Here is a 15555-nt window from a genome sequence, read left to right as displayed (position 1 = left end):
CATTGCAATTATGGCATTTCGTGAAATTGTCAAAAGAGAAAGCAATACATGCAAAGGCTTACAGGCACTCTGTGAATCAGTGGCAATGATTTTGCATGTGGCAAAATCAAAATCGTTTGCAGTGCCAGAAAGGCATCAAGAAGTATAGTGAACAGTGACGATGTAAATTTCCTTTTCCTTTTGTTTTCCTTCCCCCTCTTCTTGTTTTACATGTCTTCCTTCTGTATATTTATCAAATTCATCTCTGCCTGCTGATGACCAAAAGGACTGTCAGTGGCTTACATAGAATATAAGTAGAAGCAGTTTAAAACATCCACCTTTAAAACTATACACAATGTGCTTGCTACTTCTGTCTTTATGTTCTTTGTATAATATTGCTTACAGTGAAAAGAAATGGCATGGAGGGTGTGTGTGTGTGTGTGTAATGTATGTATATAATATGTATGTATATGTGTGTGTATTCAAAATTTTGTGGCTGACAGAGTCTTTGTCAGCTACAAAATTTTGGATTTACAGTATTCACAATAGTGAGGTCTGCCTGCAAAATATGCTCCTATATTGGAGCAAAATGCAGAACAGACTGATTTATATTTAGTAGACCGGGTGCTTCACCCAACAGATAAGATATATATGTGTATATATATACTCAACAGAATTCTCAATTTTATTTATATATATGTGTGTGTTTTCTGAGGTTTTTGCGGGTGTTTGTATGTAGGTCTTTGGTTATTCGGGTTTTCTCCCGCGTAAAATTGGAAGTGTCTTGACGACGTTTCGATGAAGTCCCATTCATCATCTTCAGGCTGGTGTTTTCGGCTTCGTGCTTCACGAAGCTGACAAGATATATTGCTGACAAGAGTTAAAGATTTAAGTGGGAGACTAGTATAGCTATTTTGGACTCATTTTGTCCTCATCAGCTAGCCACACCCTTTAGGGGATTCAAAAGTGGGCAATCTACATGCTAGGCAGTTGTATTAATCACCAGGCCACAGGCTCTCCTCCCCTCTTTGTCAGCCGAGTCAAGGGAGTATATACAGGAAGTTTTTCAGACAGACGGTCTGATTGATTGCACCTTAGGCATTTTGACTGCTATACTGCAGTTCTACTTTTTTATAATCTCTTTTGCCTTGCAGCCCCCCCAACTAGGGGCGTTAAGCAGGTTCAAGTCGCTATTGCGATACATTACAAATTGAGATTTCTTTTTTGCTGACAAGAGTTAAAGATTTAAGTGGGAGACTAGTATTGCTATTTCAGACTCATTTTGTCCTCATCAGCTAGCCACACCCTTTATGGGATTCGAACCTGGGCAGTCTACATGCTAGGCAGTTGTATTATATTACACACACACACACACACACACACACACACACACACACACACATTAATTGAGAATTCTGTTGAGTATATACTAATACAAATAGAAGGGACAGAGTAGAAAAACAATGCAGCAGATAGAATAAAATAAAAAAACCCAGGCAGGGCAACTCACAAAAGTTACCGCGTATATGGCATCCTGGAAGGATGTGTTGCAACTGAATATTTGAATTTTAAAATTACCCTTTTCTGAACTTTCAAGATAGAATGAGAATCCTTCCAGTCCCGTTTTGACACTGGTTCGGTTAGGAGTCAGGCATTTAAAATACTTGTGTTAGGGTCTGGGATAGCCAAACTGAGATAATAGACCAGGGGTGTCAAACTCAATTTCATTGAGGGCTGCATCAGCATTGTGGTTGCCCTCGGGGGGCTGGGTGGGTGTGGCCTACTGGGTGGGTGTGGATGGAGTGGGTGTGGCCTACGGTGGGCATGGCCAGCTCTACATCGTTCGCGTCAAGGGTGCCTGTCGGGGCCTGGGCAGGAGTGGGACAGATCTGAGGGTCTCTGGCAGAAGGGGGTGGGACCGGGGCAAGCGCCAAGGCATGGTCCATTTCTTCATTCCTCACAAAGGGTGACACCTCCCCAGCATGCACCCAGGGGGCAGGGCCGACGCAGCAGGGGCTGGTTCCTCTCTGTTTCTAGATGGCCTTGTGGAGCTAAGACTGAATGTGTTTCAGCATAGAAGGCAACCACAAAATTGTACATTGGCTCTTGGTCGGCCTGGGCCAGGGCCAAGGCAGCGGGGGCCATTCCCTCACTGTTTCCAGGATGGCTTCGCGGGCCTCATGAATCCACTTCGAGGGCTGCATCCGGCCCCCGGGCCTTGTGTTTGACATGTCTATTAAAATTAGGTGTGCTGAGTACCTCTGTCATAGTGTTTTGCTTCCATCACTTCAGCTTGAAAGTGTAAAAGAATAAGAATTGTTTGTGTCTTTTTTTATCTTTTAGATTTTTGCCATTTACTGAGCCCGCCCTGTTTCACGGAGGAAGATAAATACAGTCTGGAAGCCCTCTGTACAATTCATAAACAGATGGATGATGACAAAGACGGTGGCATTGAAGTAGAGGAAAGCGATGAGGTTAGTATGGACATATGTTAGTTTTAGTGCTACGTGTTCCTATGTAAATGTACAGCTGCGCTATTTCACATAATCCTGGCAGACAAATTAGAAGGAAAAAAAAAAAACCACCCTTCACTTGGCGTTTTGGCGCATTCCCCAAGAATGCAGATGACAGATTTAAGATAAATCTTGAAATTAATTTGGATAGCAGTGCATAGATATTTCTGCTAAAAGTGTAGTTTGTATACCGAAAGACAGACGGTGTATGCCGCTGGAATCCAAATAGTCAAGTTAAAACCAGCCGTTATTTTATTTTCTGCACATGTACAGGAACAGGGTAAAAGCAAGGCTGTGGTACATGGGGTTTTTATACTATTCTGCAGCATTTACTGTTCTTAGCAGATCTGCCTCTCCGTAGTGGAGAAGGACTGTATCAATCACATTAATTGAATCAAGGCCCCTCAAGTATTTTTCGTGCTTTTTGTGTTACATGTATTTTCTGTTTTCTTGGTCTTTCTGCTGCTTGCTTTTTAAAACGCCTGTTCAAACAAGTGGCTTAATATGAAAGCTATTTTAATTCAAACACTGGTTCAGTTTAGTAAAGATGGGAAAAGTTTAAAAAGCAGCAAGACAAAAAAACGAATAGTCTGACTCATCGTTAGTGGTCGTTTGGTGCTATTAATGGGGTATTAGTAGCCTAGTTCAAATAGTAACTCCAACTGTTCTCCCCCCCCCCCCGTGGTCCTCGTCTATCATCACCATAGGGAAATTAATAATGCGGTAAAATGTAGACTGCACCAAGATAGGAACAGGACACAGACATGTGAGAAAACGCGTGTTTTGGTTTGCGCTCCTCTCATGCAGAAGTGGGAATTTTTAACAATTCCTATTTAGATGTCCTCACAGAATGTATGTCATCAGGTTGGGTGAAGTCATCCTGATGTAAAGCTGCAACATGAAGAGCTTTCTAAGGGATAATAATCAGCAGTTTGAATTGGACCCCACAGTTGTGTGGCCACTGTATTCTCTTAACAGCTGTAGCATCTGCACATTGCAAAAGTCCAGACCTGTGGTGGGAAAGCGACTTGGTATTTCCACAACAGAAGATCCTGTCATATTTGCCACAAGTGACAGAATGTGACTTCGTGATTACCTGCAGTGAAGTGTTTTTCTTGGCTGCTTCTGTTTTTCTGAAGTACTTTTCCTGCTTAAATGTGTGAAGTACCTATTGTCACATCAATCTCCCCTGTGTTAACCTTCTATAGGTAAATATTATTGATGGATATATTTCATTGCCTTTTTTCCTTCCCGTTTTTCATATACACATTTTCATCTATTTGCTTTCTTTTACTGTAGTTTCTCAATCTATTTTAATGGCGTTTTTATTTGTAAATTCTCTTGAGATGTGGCTACATAGGAATCATAATATAGCAGAACTACTGTCAATAATAATAATAATAATAATAATATTGGGGCTTGTGTACTCTGAGGAAGATGAGAGCTATGCCAGAGGTTCAACCATACTGGACAGGTCTCATCAGAGGAGTCAGACAAAGAGTGTCTCTCCCATAAAAAATATGGTGAGACGTAAATTTCAGAATGCCATACCGGCTCGGACGTCGCCCGGGTTAACAAGGTCCGCGCTAGATATTGGAGTTCCTGGATATCTGGTGAAAAATGGGTTACAGGACTCAGGACTGTTGGCTGAGCAACCAGGGCCAGCAGCTGCAGAACTACTGGAAGAAAAGGTGTTTACCCGTCGCAGATACACAGTGATGGAAAACAAAGAAATAATGATCTGTTACTACAGATCAAGTCCAACAAGATGAGGATATCTAAAACGAATGCACCAGTTCTGGAAAGAACAACATCCAGAATCAGAAATAACAGAACAGAGACTAGCAGATCAACGCCGATTTATAACACGAAATAAAGTATTCACAGAAACAGAATTGGACGAACTGCAAAGGTTTACCCAGGGCAAAGAAATCAAAGCCTTACCAGAAGTAATTCAGAATGTAGAGGCAAACCAGGGGGAGTTGGCAGTGAAAGAATCCAGCAGAGATATACAACTGTTCTCATTTGGAAACCAGGCACCTCTTCCTCAGGAAGAACAAAACCCTCTAACTAAAGAAATAAAAGAATTGAAACAAAGAATAACTGAGCATCTAGAACAGCACAAAAACAACAGAATAAGGCTGCCTGCATTGAAGCTTGTTCCAAAGAAACAGCTAGCACAAGCATTAAAAGATGCAAATACTGCAATATCAAGTATAAGCACCAATTCACTGCAAGAAACAAACCAACTAATGTACAGCACAGCTGCAGTTATAACAGAATACCTGGGATGTAAAATCAACAAAAAAGAAAAACAAACAAACAGTGCACCACAAAAATGGAAGGTTAGACTAGAAAATAAGATCAGCAAGTTAAGATCACATGCAAGCAAGCTAGAACAGATGAAAGAAAAGAAGCTGAAGAACAAGAAGACCAAAGAATACCTAATCAAGAAATACCACTTAGAAACAAGGAAGATCAAGGAAGCACTGGAAATAATAAAGCAACAAATAACAGCTATAGCCAGGAAAATCAGTAGATATGAAGCTCGAATTGCAAACTATAGGCAGAACCTCCAATTTCAATCCAATCAGAAACGTTTCTACCAATCCATCAATGGAGAAACTGCAAGGAATCAGTCAGTACCTGACAAGGAAGAAACAGTGCAATTCTGGAAGCAGATATGGGATAACCCAAAGAAATACAACAAGGATGCGGCTTGGTTAAAAGAGGTGGATGCAAATAAAACAGAAGTTGAAATGAAAGAACTAGTAATAACAACAAAAATGGTAGAAAAAAGAGCAAAGAAAATCAAAAATTGGTCAGCACCAGGTGAAGATGAACTGCATGGGTTTTGGTTGAAACATCTAACTGTTATACACCCACTCATTGCCAAGCAATTCAACAATATACTACAAGGAGGAGAAATTGAAAAGTGGCTAACAACTGGGAAAACCTACCTAATAATGAAAAATCCAGCAAAAGGGGCAACACCAGGTAACTACAGGCCAATTACCTGCTTACCAACAACATTCAAATTACTAACTGGTGTGGTAGCTGATGCAGTACAACAGCATCTAGTTGAAAACAATCTCTTTCCACCTGAGCAGAAAGGAAACCGCCCCAATAGCAGAGGAACAAAAGATCAACTCCTAATAGACAAAATGATCTTGGAAAACTGCAAGAGAAGGAAGACCAACCTGAATGTAGCATGGATTGACTACAAAAAGGCATTTGACTCTCTGCCACATGATTGGATAATAAAGTGCCTAGAAATAACAGGAGTCAGTAGAAACATCAGAAAATTTGTGCAAAGATCGATGGCACAATGGAAGACACAGTTGCAGATCAATGGTGAGAAGCTGGGAGAGGTTAATATCAAGAGAGGAATATTTCAAGGAGATTCATTATCACCATTACTATTTGTTATTGCACTGTTTCCTCTGTCAACAATACTGAATAACTCAGGACATGGCTATCAAACATCAAAAACATCTGCTAGACTATCCCACCTCCTTTACATGGATGATCTGAAGCTGTATGGAAAAACATCATCTGAAATAGAATCGCTGCTCAACACTGTCCGTATATATAGCCAAGATATTGGAATGGAGTTTGGCTTGGACAAATGTGCCACACTTACTATCAAACAAGGAAAAATAGAGAAAACTGAAGGAATCAAGATGCCCCACGAAAATAACATTAAGAGTCTGGATGAGGAAGAATACTACAAATACTTGGGTATCCTTCAAGCTGACAACATCAAGCACACTGAAGTCAAGAAAAAGATTAGAGGTGAATACATCAAGAGAGTGAAGAAGATCTTAAAATCCAAACTCAATGGAGGAAATACCATAAAGGCAATCAACACCTGGGCAATCCCAGTCATTAGGTACACAGCTGGAATAGTGGACTGGACTCAAGCAGAACTAAAAGCAATGGATAGGCAGACCAGAAAAATAATGACAATGAATCATGCCCTTCATCCACGCAGTGACATTGATAGACTTTATCTACCAAGGCAAATAGGTGGGCGTGGAATGCTACAAGTACATCAGATGGTTGAAGAAGAAAAAATGGCTTTGGAAGAATATCTGAAGAACAATGATGAAGATGCACTGAAATTAGTATATCAGGAAGGCTTACTAACTACTGGAGAGACCAAACTGGCCTACAAGAAAGACCAAATGAAGAACAGAATAGAGGCATGGGAAGACAAAGCACTACATGGCCAATACATGAAAAAAATAGCTGGGAAAGCAGATAATAATAAAACCTGGCAATGGCTAAGAGCAGGAAAATTGAAGAAAGAGACCGAGGGACTAATTCTGGCTGCACAAGACCAAGCCTTAAGGACAAATGCATACAAAGTCAAAATTGAGAAGACAGCAACAGACAGTAAGTGCCGCCTATGCAAAGAAGCTGAAGAAACAGTGGACCACTTGGTAAGCTGTTGCAAGAAGATTGCACAGACTGATTACAAGCAGCGGCATGACAAAGTAGCAACAATGGTGCATTGGAAGATCTGCAAAAAATATCATTTGCCTGTAAGCAAAAACTGGTGGGATCATAAAATAGAGAAAGTCATAGAAAATGATAAAATTAAACTGCTCTGGGACTTCAGAATTCAAACAGACAAGCACCTGCAACATAACACCCCAGACTTAACAATTGTCGATAAGAAAGACAAAAAAGTCTGGATAGTGGACGTGGCAGTGCCTGGAGACAGCAGAATAGAAGAGAAAGAACTGGAGAAGATAACAAAATACAAAGACCTACAAATAGAAATAGAAAGACTGTGGCAAAAGCAAGCAAGTAGTACCAATAGTAATAGGCTCCTTGGGTGCAATCCCAAAACAACTGGAGCACCACTTGAACACCATTGGCATTGACAAATTTGCTATTAGTCAATTGCAAAAGGCGGCCTTATTAGGAACTGCTTCCATCCTGCGACGATACCTGTAATACCATCAAACATCCACATCTGCCTATCCCAGGTCCTGGGTAAGGACTCGATAGGTAGACAAAATGCCAAATCCAGTCTGAACATCTGGCTGACTGTGCGATGATTGATAATAATAATAATAATAATAATGTTGGAAGGGACCTTGGAGGTCATCTAGTCCAAAACCCTATACCATTTCAGACAAATGGCTGTCCAGTCTCTTCTTAAAAACTTCCAGTGTTGGAGCATTCACCGCTTCTGGAGGCAGGTTGTTCCACTGGTTAATTGTTCGAACTGTCAGGAAGTTTCTCCTTAGTTCTAGGTTGCTTCTCTCCTTGATTAGTTTCCACCTGTTTCTTCTTGTCCTGCCTTCAGGTGCTTTGGAGAATAGCTTGACTCCCTCTTCTTTGGGGCAGCCCCTGAGATATTGGAACACTGCTATCATGTCCCCCCTTGTCCTTCTCTTCATTAAACTAGACATACCGAATTCCAGCAACCGTTCCTTATATGTTTTAGCCTCCAGTCCCCTAATCATCTCTGTTGCTCTTCTCTGTACTCTTTCTAGAGTCTCAACATCTTTTTTACATCATGGTGACCAAAACTGGATGCAGTATTCCAAGTGTGGCATTACCAAGGCATTGTAAAATGGTATTAATACTTCACATGATCTTGATCAATATTTTTTTCCCTTAAGATAGGAAAGGAAATATTCTATACTGATGGAACCTTTTAGAGGGTGCTCAGTCCGACGCTGGAGTTTACCACTGTGCTTTCGATGAAGATGATGATGAATTAAATTCACATGCTGTCCAACTCCCCGCAACTCCAGTCTGTTGTCAATTGCAAGGAATTCAGATTTATTGATGGGCCTGTGATCATCTCGTCTTTTCTCTTTCTGTATCACCTGCTATTGCAGTATTCTTTTAAGAATTATACCAGAGGCAGTCAACCTTGGCTCTTTTATGACTCGTGGACTTCAACTCCCAGAATTCCTGAGCCAGCATGACTCAGCTTGGAAATCTCTCCCTTTCCCCTCAGCATGGCTGGCTCAGGAATTCTGGGAGTTGAAGTCCACGAGTCATAAAAGAGCCAAGGTTGCCTACCCCTGAATTATACAAAGGAAAAGAAAAGTATGTTCTTCATTTTTTGTTTTTTTTAGTGCGGGATGTGCAGTTTTATGTGAGGAAGGAAATTCTGTCCGAAGAAATTAGCCCTTTTTCCAAAACCGGCTTCCTGTTCATTTAATACATGCCTGAAACAATTAACCTTGTGTTCGGTGTTGATACAAGGAGTAGCTGGCAAAACTCTTAATTACTTTTTAGTAGTAATTCGTCTGTTCAGAAAAAAAAAAGGGTGGTGACATTACAGAATATAGTGTCTCACTACAAAATAACAATGGTAATCTATTTCCAGAAGGAAGCAGCGTCTTTACGTGTCACTGTAATGACATAGAGTCTAGTGCCAAAATACATAGTGCGTAGTAACCTTACGTTTTAGCTAACGGGCACATTTGCAATACGAGGACGCTCCTAGCTTTGAATCAGAGTGATTCAGCTGAATTTGAGAAAGGGAGAACGGCCTGTTCTTGAAAACGTTTTTTTTTCCCTTCTTCTTCAAAGAACAAGTGATGATAACCAGGACGCTTCCAGCTTTTATTGGAATGGATTGAATGGAAGGAAGAACAATCAATGGGTAGCTAATTTGAGGATAGCAATTGTTGTAAGGACAGCTGGGCAGGTTATCTGGCCTCTGGAAGGGTCGGCAGCATCGTCTCTCTTTCTGAGAATAAAGCATGTTGATCTGAATTAGAAGTCTAGTAATGGAGAGTGGGAAAAAAAAGGAAGAAGCAGACTTCCTAGAGCAGTGGTTCTCAACCTGTGGGTCGGGACCCCATTTGGGGTCGAACGACCATTTCACGGGGGTCGCCAAACAACGCAGTCCGCCATTTTTCCCCCCCTTTTCCTTAGCTGTGCTACTCCCTTTTATTCTATTGGCTTTTGAAAGCCAATAGAATAGACTCTCTTGAATAGAGTCTAATTCTATTGGCTTTCAAAAGCCAATAGGAATTGTCCAGGCTGTCTCTGCCCTGCTGAGCCCGCCAAAAGTCCCATTCTGCAAATGGTGCTGCACCAGTTGAGTAGTCCTCGACTTACAACCGGTTGAGTAGTCCTCGACTTACGACCAGTTGGGGGTCGCGGCATTAAAAAGCTTGAGAACCACTGTCCTTGAATACAGAATAACAGAGTTGGAAGGGATCTTGGAGGTCTTCTAGTCCAACCCCCTGCTTAAATAGGAGACCTTATACTAGGGGTAGGCAACCTCGGCTCTTTTATGACTCGTGGACTTCAACTCCCAGAATTCCTGAGCCAGCCATGCTGAGGGGAAAGAGAGAGGTTTCCAGGCTGAGCCATGCTGGCTCAGGAATTCTGGGAGTTGAAGTCCACGAGTCATAAAAGAACCAAGGTTGCCTACCCCTGCCTTATACCATTCCAGACAAATGGTTGTCCACTTTAGTCCTTTCTTAAAAACCTCCAATGGTGGAGACCCACACCTTCTGAAGGCAAGCTGTTCCACTGATTAATTGTTCTAACTGTCAGGAAGTTTCTCCTTACTTCTAGGTTGCTTCTCTCCTCGATTAGTTTCCATTTACTGCTTCTTGTCTTGCCTTCTGGTCCTTTGGAAACTAAGATGACCCCCTCTTCTTTGTAGCAGCCCCTCAAATATTGAAACACTGCTATTGTGTCAGCCCTAATCCTTCTTTTCACTACAGTAGACATACCCAATTCCTGCAACCATTCTTCATATATTTTAGCCTTCAGCCCCTCCCCCAATCATCTTTGTTGCTCTTCTCTGCACTCTTTCCAAAGTCTCAACATCTCTTTTTATAGCGTGGCGACCAAAATTGGATGCAGTATTCCAAGTGTGGCCTTACCAAAGGCATTATAAAGCGGTATCATCACTTCACGTGATCTTGACTCTCTCTCTCTTAATTCAACGGGATGGAAAAGCAGCAGCAAATTCACAAGTTAGAAATACATATCCAAGATGAAATGTGACCAGTGCAATCAACCATGGTGTATATATTTATTTATTTAAAAAAAATCTTGCTGGCCTATCCCCTTAGTTATCCGAATATCAGCCCTTGAGGTTTAAAAATCCTGATTTATGTCTTGGATCCCGTTTTCATTTCTGGTTTGATTTTTTTTTCCTCCCCCCTCCCTCTGTTTGTGTGATCTTCTGAGCTTTCAATCTTGGGCAATTTCACTTCACCACCGTATGTGCTTTCTGCTACCTGATTGCCAGGTTCTGTTAATGGCATTCAACCTTGGCCCAGGACAGCAAGTGAATTCTATATTTAGTAACCTGAAGTGAAGATTATTAGAGGAAACGGGGGATGATGAATCTTCCTTTGGGATTTTTCAGATCCTGCTTTGCCCAAACATTTGCCTTTAAAATTTTCTTTTGCTGTCGCTTCAAGTGCTCCGTTTATTCAGTTGCCTCCAAGAGGCTACGGTTTACCTCCAGCGTGCTAAACTTAGAGATGATGGAGGAAGGCTGCAGATGATATGAATGTTGCATGGGCTACTGAAGACAGCAGACTCTGTGAAATGAAGAAGAAGGTGTCAATTGCTCAGCTGCTTCTGCTCCTCTGCGCCTTCAGGGCAGCTTGTGTTACAAGAAGAGCATCAAGTCTGTGCCCATCTCCTCAATGCGAGGAAAACGCTCTGGGCTAAATCCGATTTGAAATGGCGGCGAGAGTGCAACTCCTGTGTATTTTCACCATTTCGTTACCTAGCTGGAGATCTGTGGCAGTTACAGATGTATAAATAGAAGGGTTTGAATCATTTAGAATTTGAAGGGCTTTTTCTAATTGCTTTAAAGGCATTTGTCTTTGGAGAATCTCAAAAGTGCTTTTTCAATAGGCAACTGGCCTTTGTTTTTCCTTGAAGACTTTTTGCTTCGCAGCAGCTTCCCATCCAAAAGGCTGCTTCCGTTCTGACGGAAGCTTTTCTTGGATGAGAAGTGAAACATCTTCAAGGAAAAACAAAAGTCCAGTTGCCTGTTGAAAAAGGACCAGTGGGACACTTTTTAAGCAAGTTTTTAAAAGATAAGTGTACAGCGGGGAAAAAAACCACCTATTGTTGTGATTCCGTGCCAGCCTGTGCTCCCAACAGCTGAGTCTGAGGAATCTGAGGAGGAGGTGGAGGAGGCATTTGAAGGGCCATCAGGGGCAGAGGGAGGCTCTGATGAATTACAGGACTCACGGTTTGATGCAGAGCCGGGGCCCTCCAGTCGTGTTCCTGATGAAGCTCAGCTGTGTGAGGAGAATGAGTCAGACATGGAGGACTCACACCTGAGGGACATGCTAATTGATGCACGTACACGTCGTCAATTAGCAAGAGTAAATCAGCAGCAGTCAATACGGCAACTCCAGGGTAAAAGGAGAAGGAACTGAGAGACAACGCCTTGGGACTGCTGTATAAAAAGAGAAGGTGTGGGCAGTGCTGGTTGCTGAAGGCAACCGTTTGCAAAGTAATTCTTTGGATCCTGGTCTGTTCGTCTTGCTTGTGACTACTATTCTGTTTGCATCGTGTTTCCTGTGGACTATTTCCTTCCTTTGGACTTGAGTTTTGCTGTTTGTGTTTTGGACTATTTGACAGTTTTGTCACCCATATTAAAAGGGGTTTGTTTTGTTTTAAAGTCTCCAGCCTATTTTATCAAGAGGGGTTTGGTCCTTGTGCCTTTAACAAGGACGGCAATAGGCTGGGATAGAACACCTATGAAGTCTAATATGCGATTACAACCACAGTTACAATTTTATAATTATCTAAGGTAAACCTTGTGCATACACACAATAATAAATTCCGCTCTTGTCTCCTCCCATTGATTCGGCCTGACATCAAATTAGAAAATTAAAATTAACACCAATTGTGTGCCTCCAGTGTTTAATACTTGGCTATGTAAGCTTGATGAAATAGCTCCAGATTTGGAAAAATCACCTCCTCCCTCATGATGAATTGGATTTTTTTTACAAATATTCTCGGAACTGCCTTACTTCATAAAAATTTTCAAAACAAAGAAGTTCTTTTTTGAAAACAGGAATTCCTCTCAGAAGGTAAATTAATCTGAGAATAATATTCATTTTGAGAGTGTTGACCTTTCCCCTAAGGGTGAGGCTGAGTGACTCCCATCTCTCCATATTTGAAGGAATCTTTTTTATATATTTTATCTATTTATTATTCAGTTTGTTTGTTGCCCACCTTGCTACAAGGTGACTTTATTTGTATTATCGGTTGCAAACTAAGTTGACATCTTTTGGTGTGCACATACCTGAATATTTAATAGATTTGGTACAAAAACAGAACTGGTATTCCTTAAGTGACTGGGTAAGCAATTTTTTAACTTACTGGCATCAACCCCAAAATTGTACCAATTGATAGAATATCCTGGTATTTTAATTAAAAGCATCTACCATTTGCATCAGCCCAGACCTAAAAGTGTGAGGTTTAGAAATAAACAAAACGATTGCCCTCAGCAAAGAAAACTGTTCAACTGAACAGTGCACAAGTAGTCCTCAACTTATCACCTCAATTGGGACCGAAATTTTCGTTGCTAAGTGAGACAGTTGTTAAGTGAATTTTGCTCCGTTTTATGACCTTTCTTGCCACAGAATCACTGCAGATGTTAAGTTAGTAACATGGATGTTAAGTGAATCTGGCTTCCCCATTGTCGGACGGTCTCAAAAGGTAAGGTGACCAACCGTCCTCCTTTAGGGAGGACAGTCCTCCTTTTGTAAGTTCTGTCCTCCCTCAAAAAGTGTCCTCCTTCATGTCCTCCTTTTCGATATTTGAAGACTAATTTGCAGGGCTTTTTTCCCCCTCATAGAACGCTCAGAACGGTGTTCCGGCACCTTTTTTTGATGGGTTTTGTTTTCACCTTTTGCATGAGATGTACTACTCCCGCTATTGCAGTGGTTCTCAACCTGTGGGTCGGGACCCCATTTGGGGTCGAACGACCATTTCACGGGGGTCGCCAAACAACGCAGTCCGCCATTTTTTCCCCCCTTTTCCTTAGCTGTGCTACTCCCTTTTATTCTATTGGCTTTTGAAAGCCAATAGAATAGACTCTCTTGAATAGAGTCTAATTCTATTGGCTTTCAAAAGCCAATAGGAATTGTCCAGGCTGTCTCTGCCCTGCTGAGCCCGCCAAAAGTCCCATTCTGCAAACGGGGCTGCACCAGTTGAGTAGTCCTCGACTTACGACCGGTTGAGTAGTCCGCGACTTACGACCAGTTGGGGGTCGCGGCATTAAAAAGGTTGAGAACCACTGCACTATTGGCTTTCGAAAGCCAATAGGAATTGCTGCTGAGCGCGCCAAAACACCCGGCTGGCAAACTTTGCACATGCAAGTTGTCTGTTTTATTGTTGCAATGAATAAAATGTTTCTTTTATTTACGATATTTTTTTTCTTCAATTTATTTGTGTCCTCCTTTTTACTGTAAAATAGTTGGTCACTTTACAAAAGGGGTCACGTAACTTGGGGACTCTGCAACCATCATAAACACGAGTCAGTTCTCAAGCCTCTGAATTTTAATCACCTGAGCATGGGGATGCCACAAAGGTTGCAAGGACAAAAAAATGATCAAAAGTCTCTTTTTCCCAGTTCTGCTGTAACTTTGAACGGTCACTAAATGAACTGTTATAAGTTGAGGACTGCCTGTACCACTCCACAAATGTCCCTACCTTGCCTACTAGCCCAAGTCAAGTGTTCTACACAAATATCAAAAAACAAGGGATGAAAATGGACATTCTTGTCTAGTTCCTTTAAATCAGGGGTAGATAACCTTGGCTCTGAGCAATGCTGGCTCAGGAATTCTGGGAGTTGAAGTCCACGAGTTATGAAAGAGCCAAGGTGGCCTACCCCTGCTCTAAATCATTGGGAAAGTATTAGAAAATATACCGTTGAACAATCAATTGGTAACTAATCTGAGGATAGCAATTGTTGTAGGGACAGCTGGGCAGGTTAGCTGGCTTCTGGAAGGATCTGCAGCTTTCTGGAATCATGGACCATCCCCTTCTCTCTGTCTCTCTCTCTCTGTCTCTCTGTCTCTGTCTCTCTCTCTCTGTCTCTCTCTCTCTCATCATGTTGATGATCTGAATTAGAAATCTGGTAATGGAGAGGGAAAAAAGGAAGAAGCAGACTTCCTACAATCATTGAACTTAAATTGAATACAGAATAATAGAGTTGGAAGGGACCTTGGAGGTCTTCTAGCCCAACCCCCTGCTTAAACAGGAGACCTTATACCATTCCAGACAAATGGTTGTCCACTGGAGGCTAAAACATATAAAGAACAATTTCTGGAATTGGGTATGTCTAGTTTAATGAAGAGAAGGACGAGGGGTGACATGATAGCAATGTTCCAATATCTCAGGGGCTGCCACAAAGAAGAGGGAATCTAGCTATTCTCCAAAGCACCTGAAGGCAGGACAAGAAGCAACAGATGGAAACTCATCATGGAGAGAAGCAACCTAGAACCAAGGAGAAACTTCCCGACAGTGAGAACAATTAACCAGTGGAACAACCTGCCTCCAGAAGCTGTGAAGGCTCCAACACTGGAAGTTTTTAAGAAGAGACTGGACAGCCATTTGTCTGAAATGGTATAGAGTTTCCTGCCTGAGCAGGGAGCTGGACTAGATGACCTCCAAGGTCCCTTCCAACATTATTATTGTTGTTGTTGTTATTATTATTTCTAATAATATTCTTTCATCAAATATTCCATCATACAAGTGGCAGCATTTTGGCACCATAAATATTTTATATGCCACTGTATACGACATCCAGTCAATCCTGGTGTCTTACCATTAGCCATTTTTTAAAATTATTTGTTTAAATCTCTGCCTCAGAAACTGGGACAAATAAAGGTTCTTTCTGTGTATAATTTAAGGGTGATAAGTTTGTATAATTTAGAAAGACCTCTAGACTCTCATTTGATATACTTTTTAGTTTACTATGTGGGTCTGAGTATGATTTTTTTTAAAGAATAATGATTTATATTCTTTGAAGTTTCATACATCACCTCTAATAATTAGACTCATTGCCCCTTGCTTTAAATGATTA

At 41.4% G+C, this 15555-nt stretch overlaps 1 protein-coding gene across 1 annotated transcript in view; it reads left to right on the top strand.

Annotated features, from left to right (window-relative positions):
* The window catches only part of STIM2 (stromal interaction molecule 2), a 99486-nt gene that overhangs the window by 42259 nt on the left and 41672 nt on the right, over positions 1-15555 (top strand). The window contains exon 2 of the mRNA XM_039329865.1: positions 2323-2453. Within this exon, the coding sequence (XP_039185799.1) occupies positions 2323-2453 (131 nt within the window). The remainder of the gene's footprint in view (positions 1-2322; positions 2454-15555) is intronic.

This window comes from Crotalus tigris, unplaced genomic scaffold, assembly GCF_016545835.1.
Source record: "Crotalus tigris isolate CLP2741 ecotype Arizona unplaced genomic scaffold, ASM1654583v1 scf7180000024420.512544, whole genome shotgun sequence".
Taxonomy (NCBI): domain Eukaryota; kingdom Metazoa; phylum Chordata; class Lepidosauria; order Squamata; family Viperidae; genus Crotalus; species Crotalus tigris.
The sequence above is the reverse complement of the archived record's forward strand: the minus strand, read 5'-3'. Positions and strand labels throughout refer to the sequence as shown.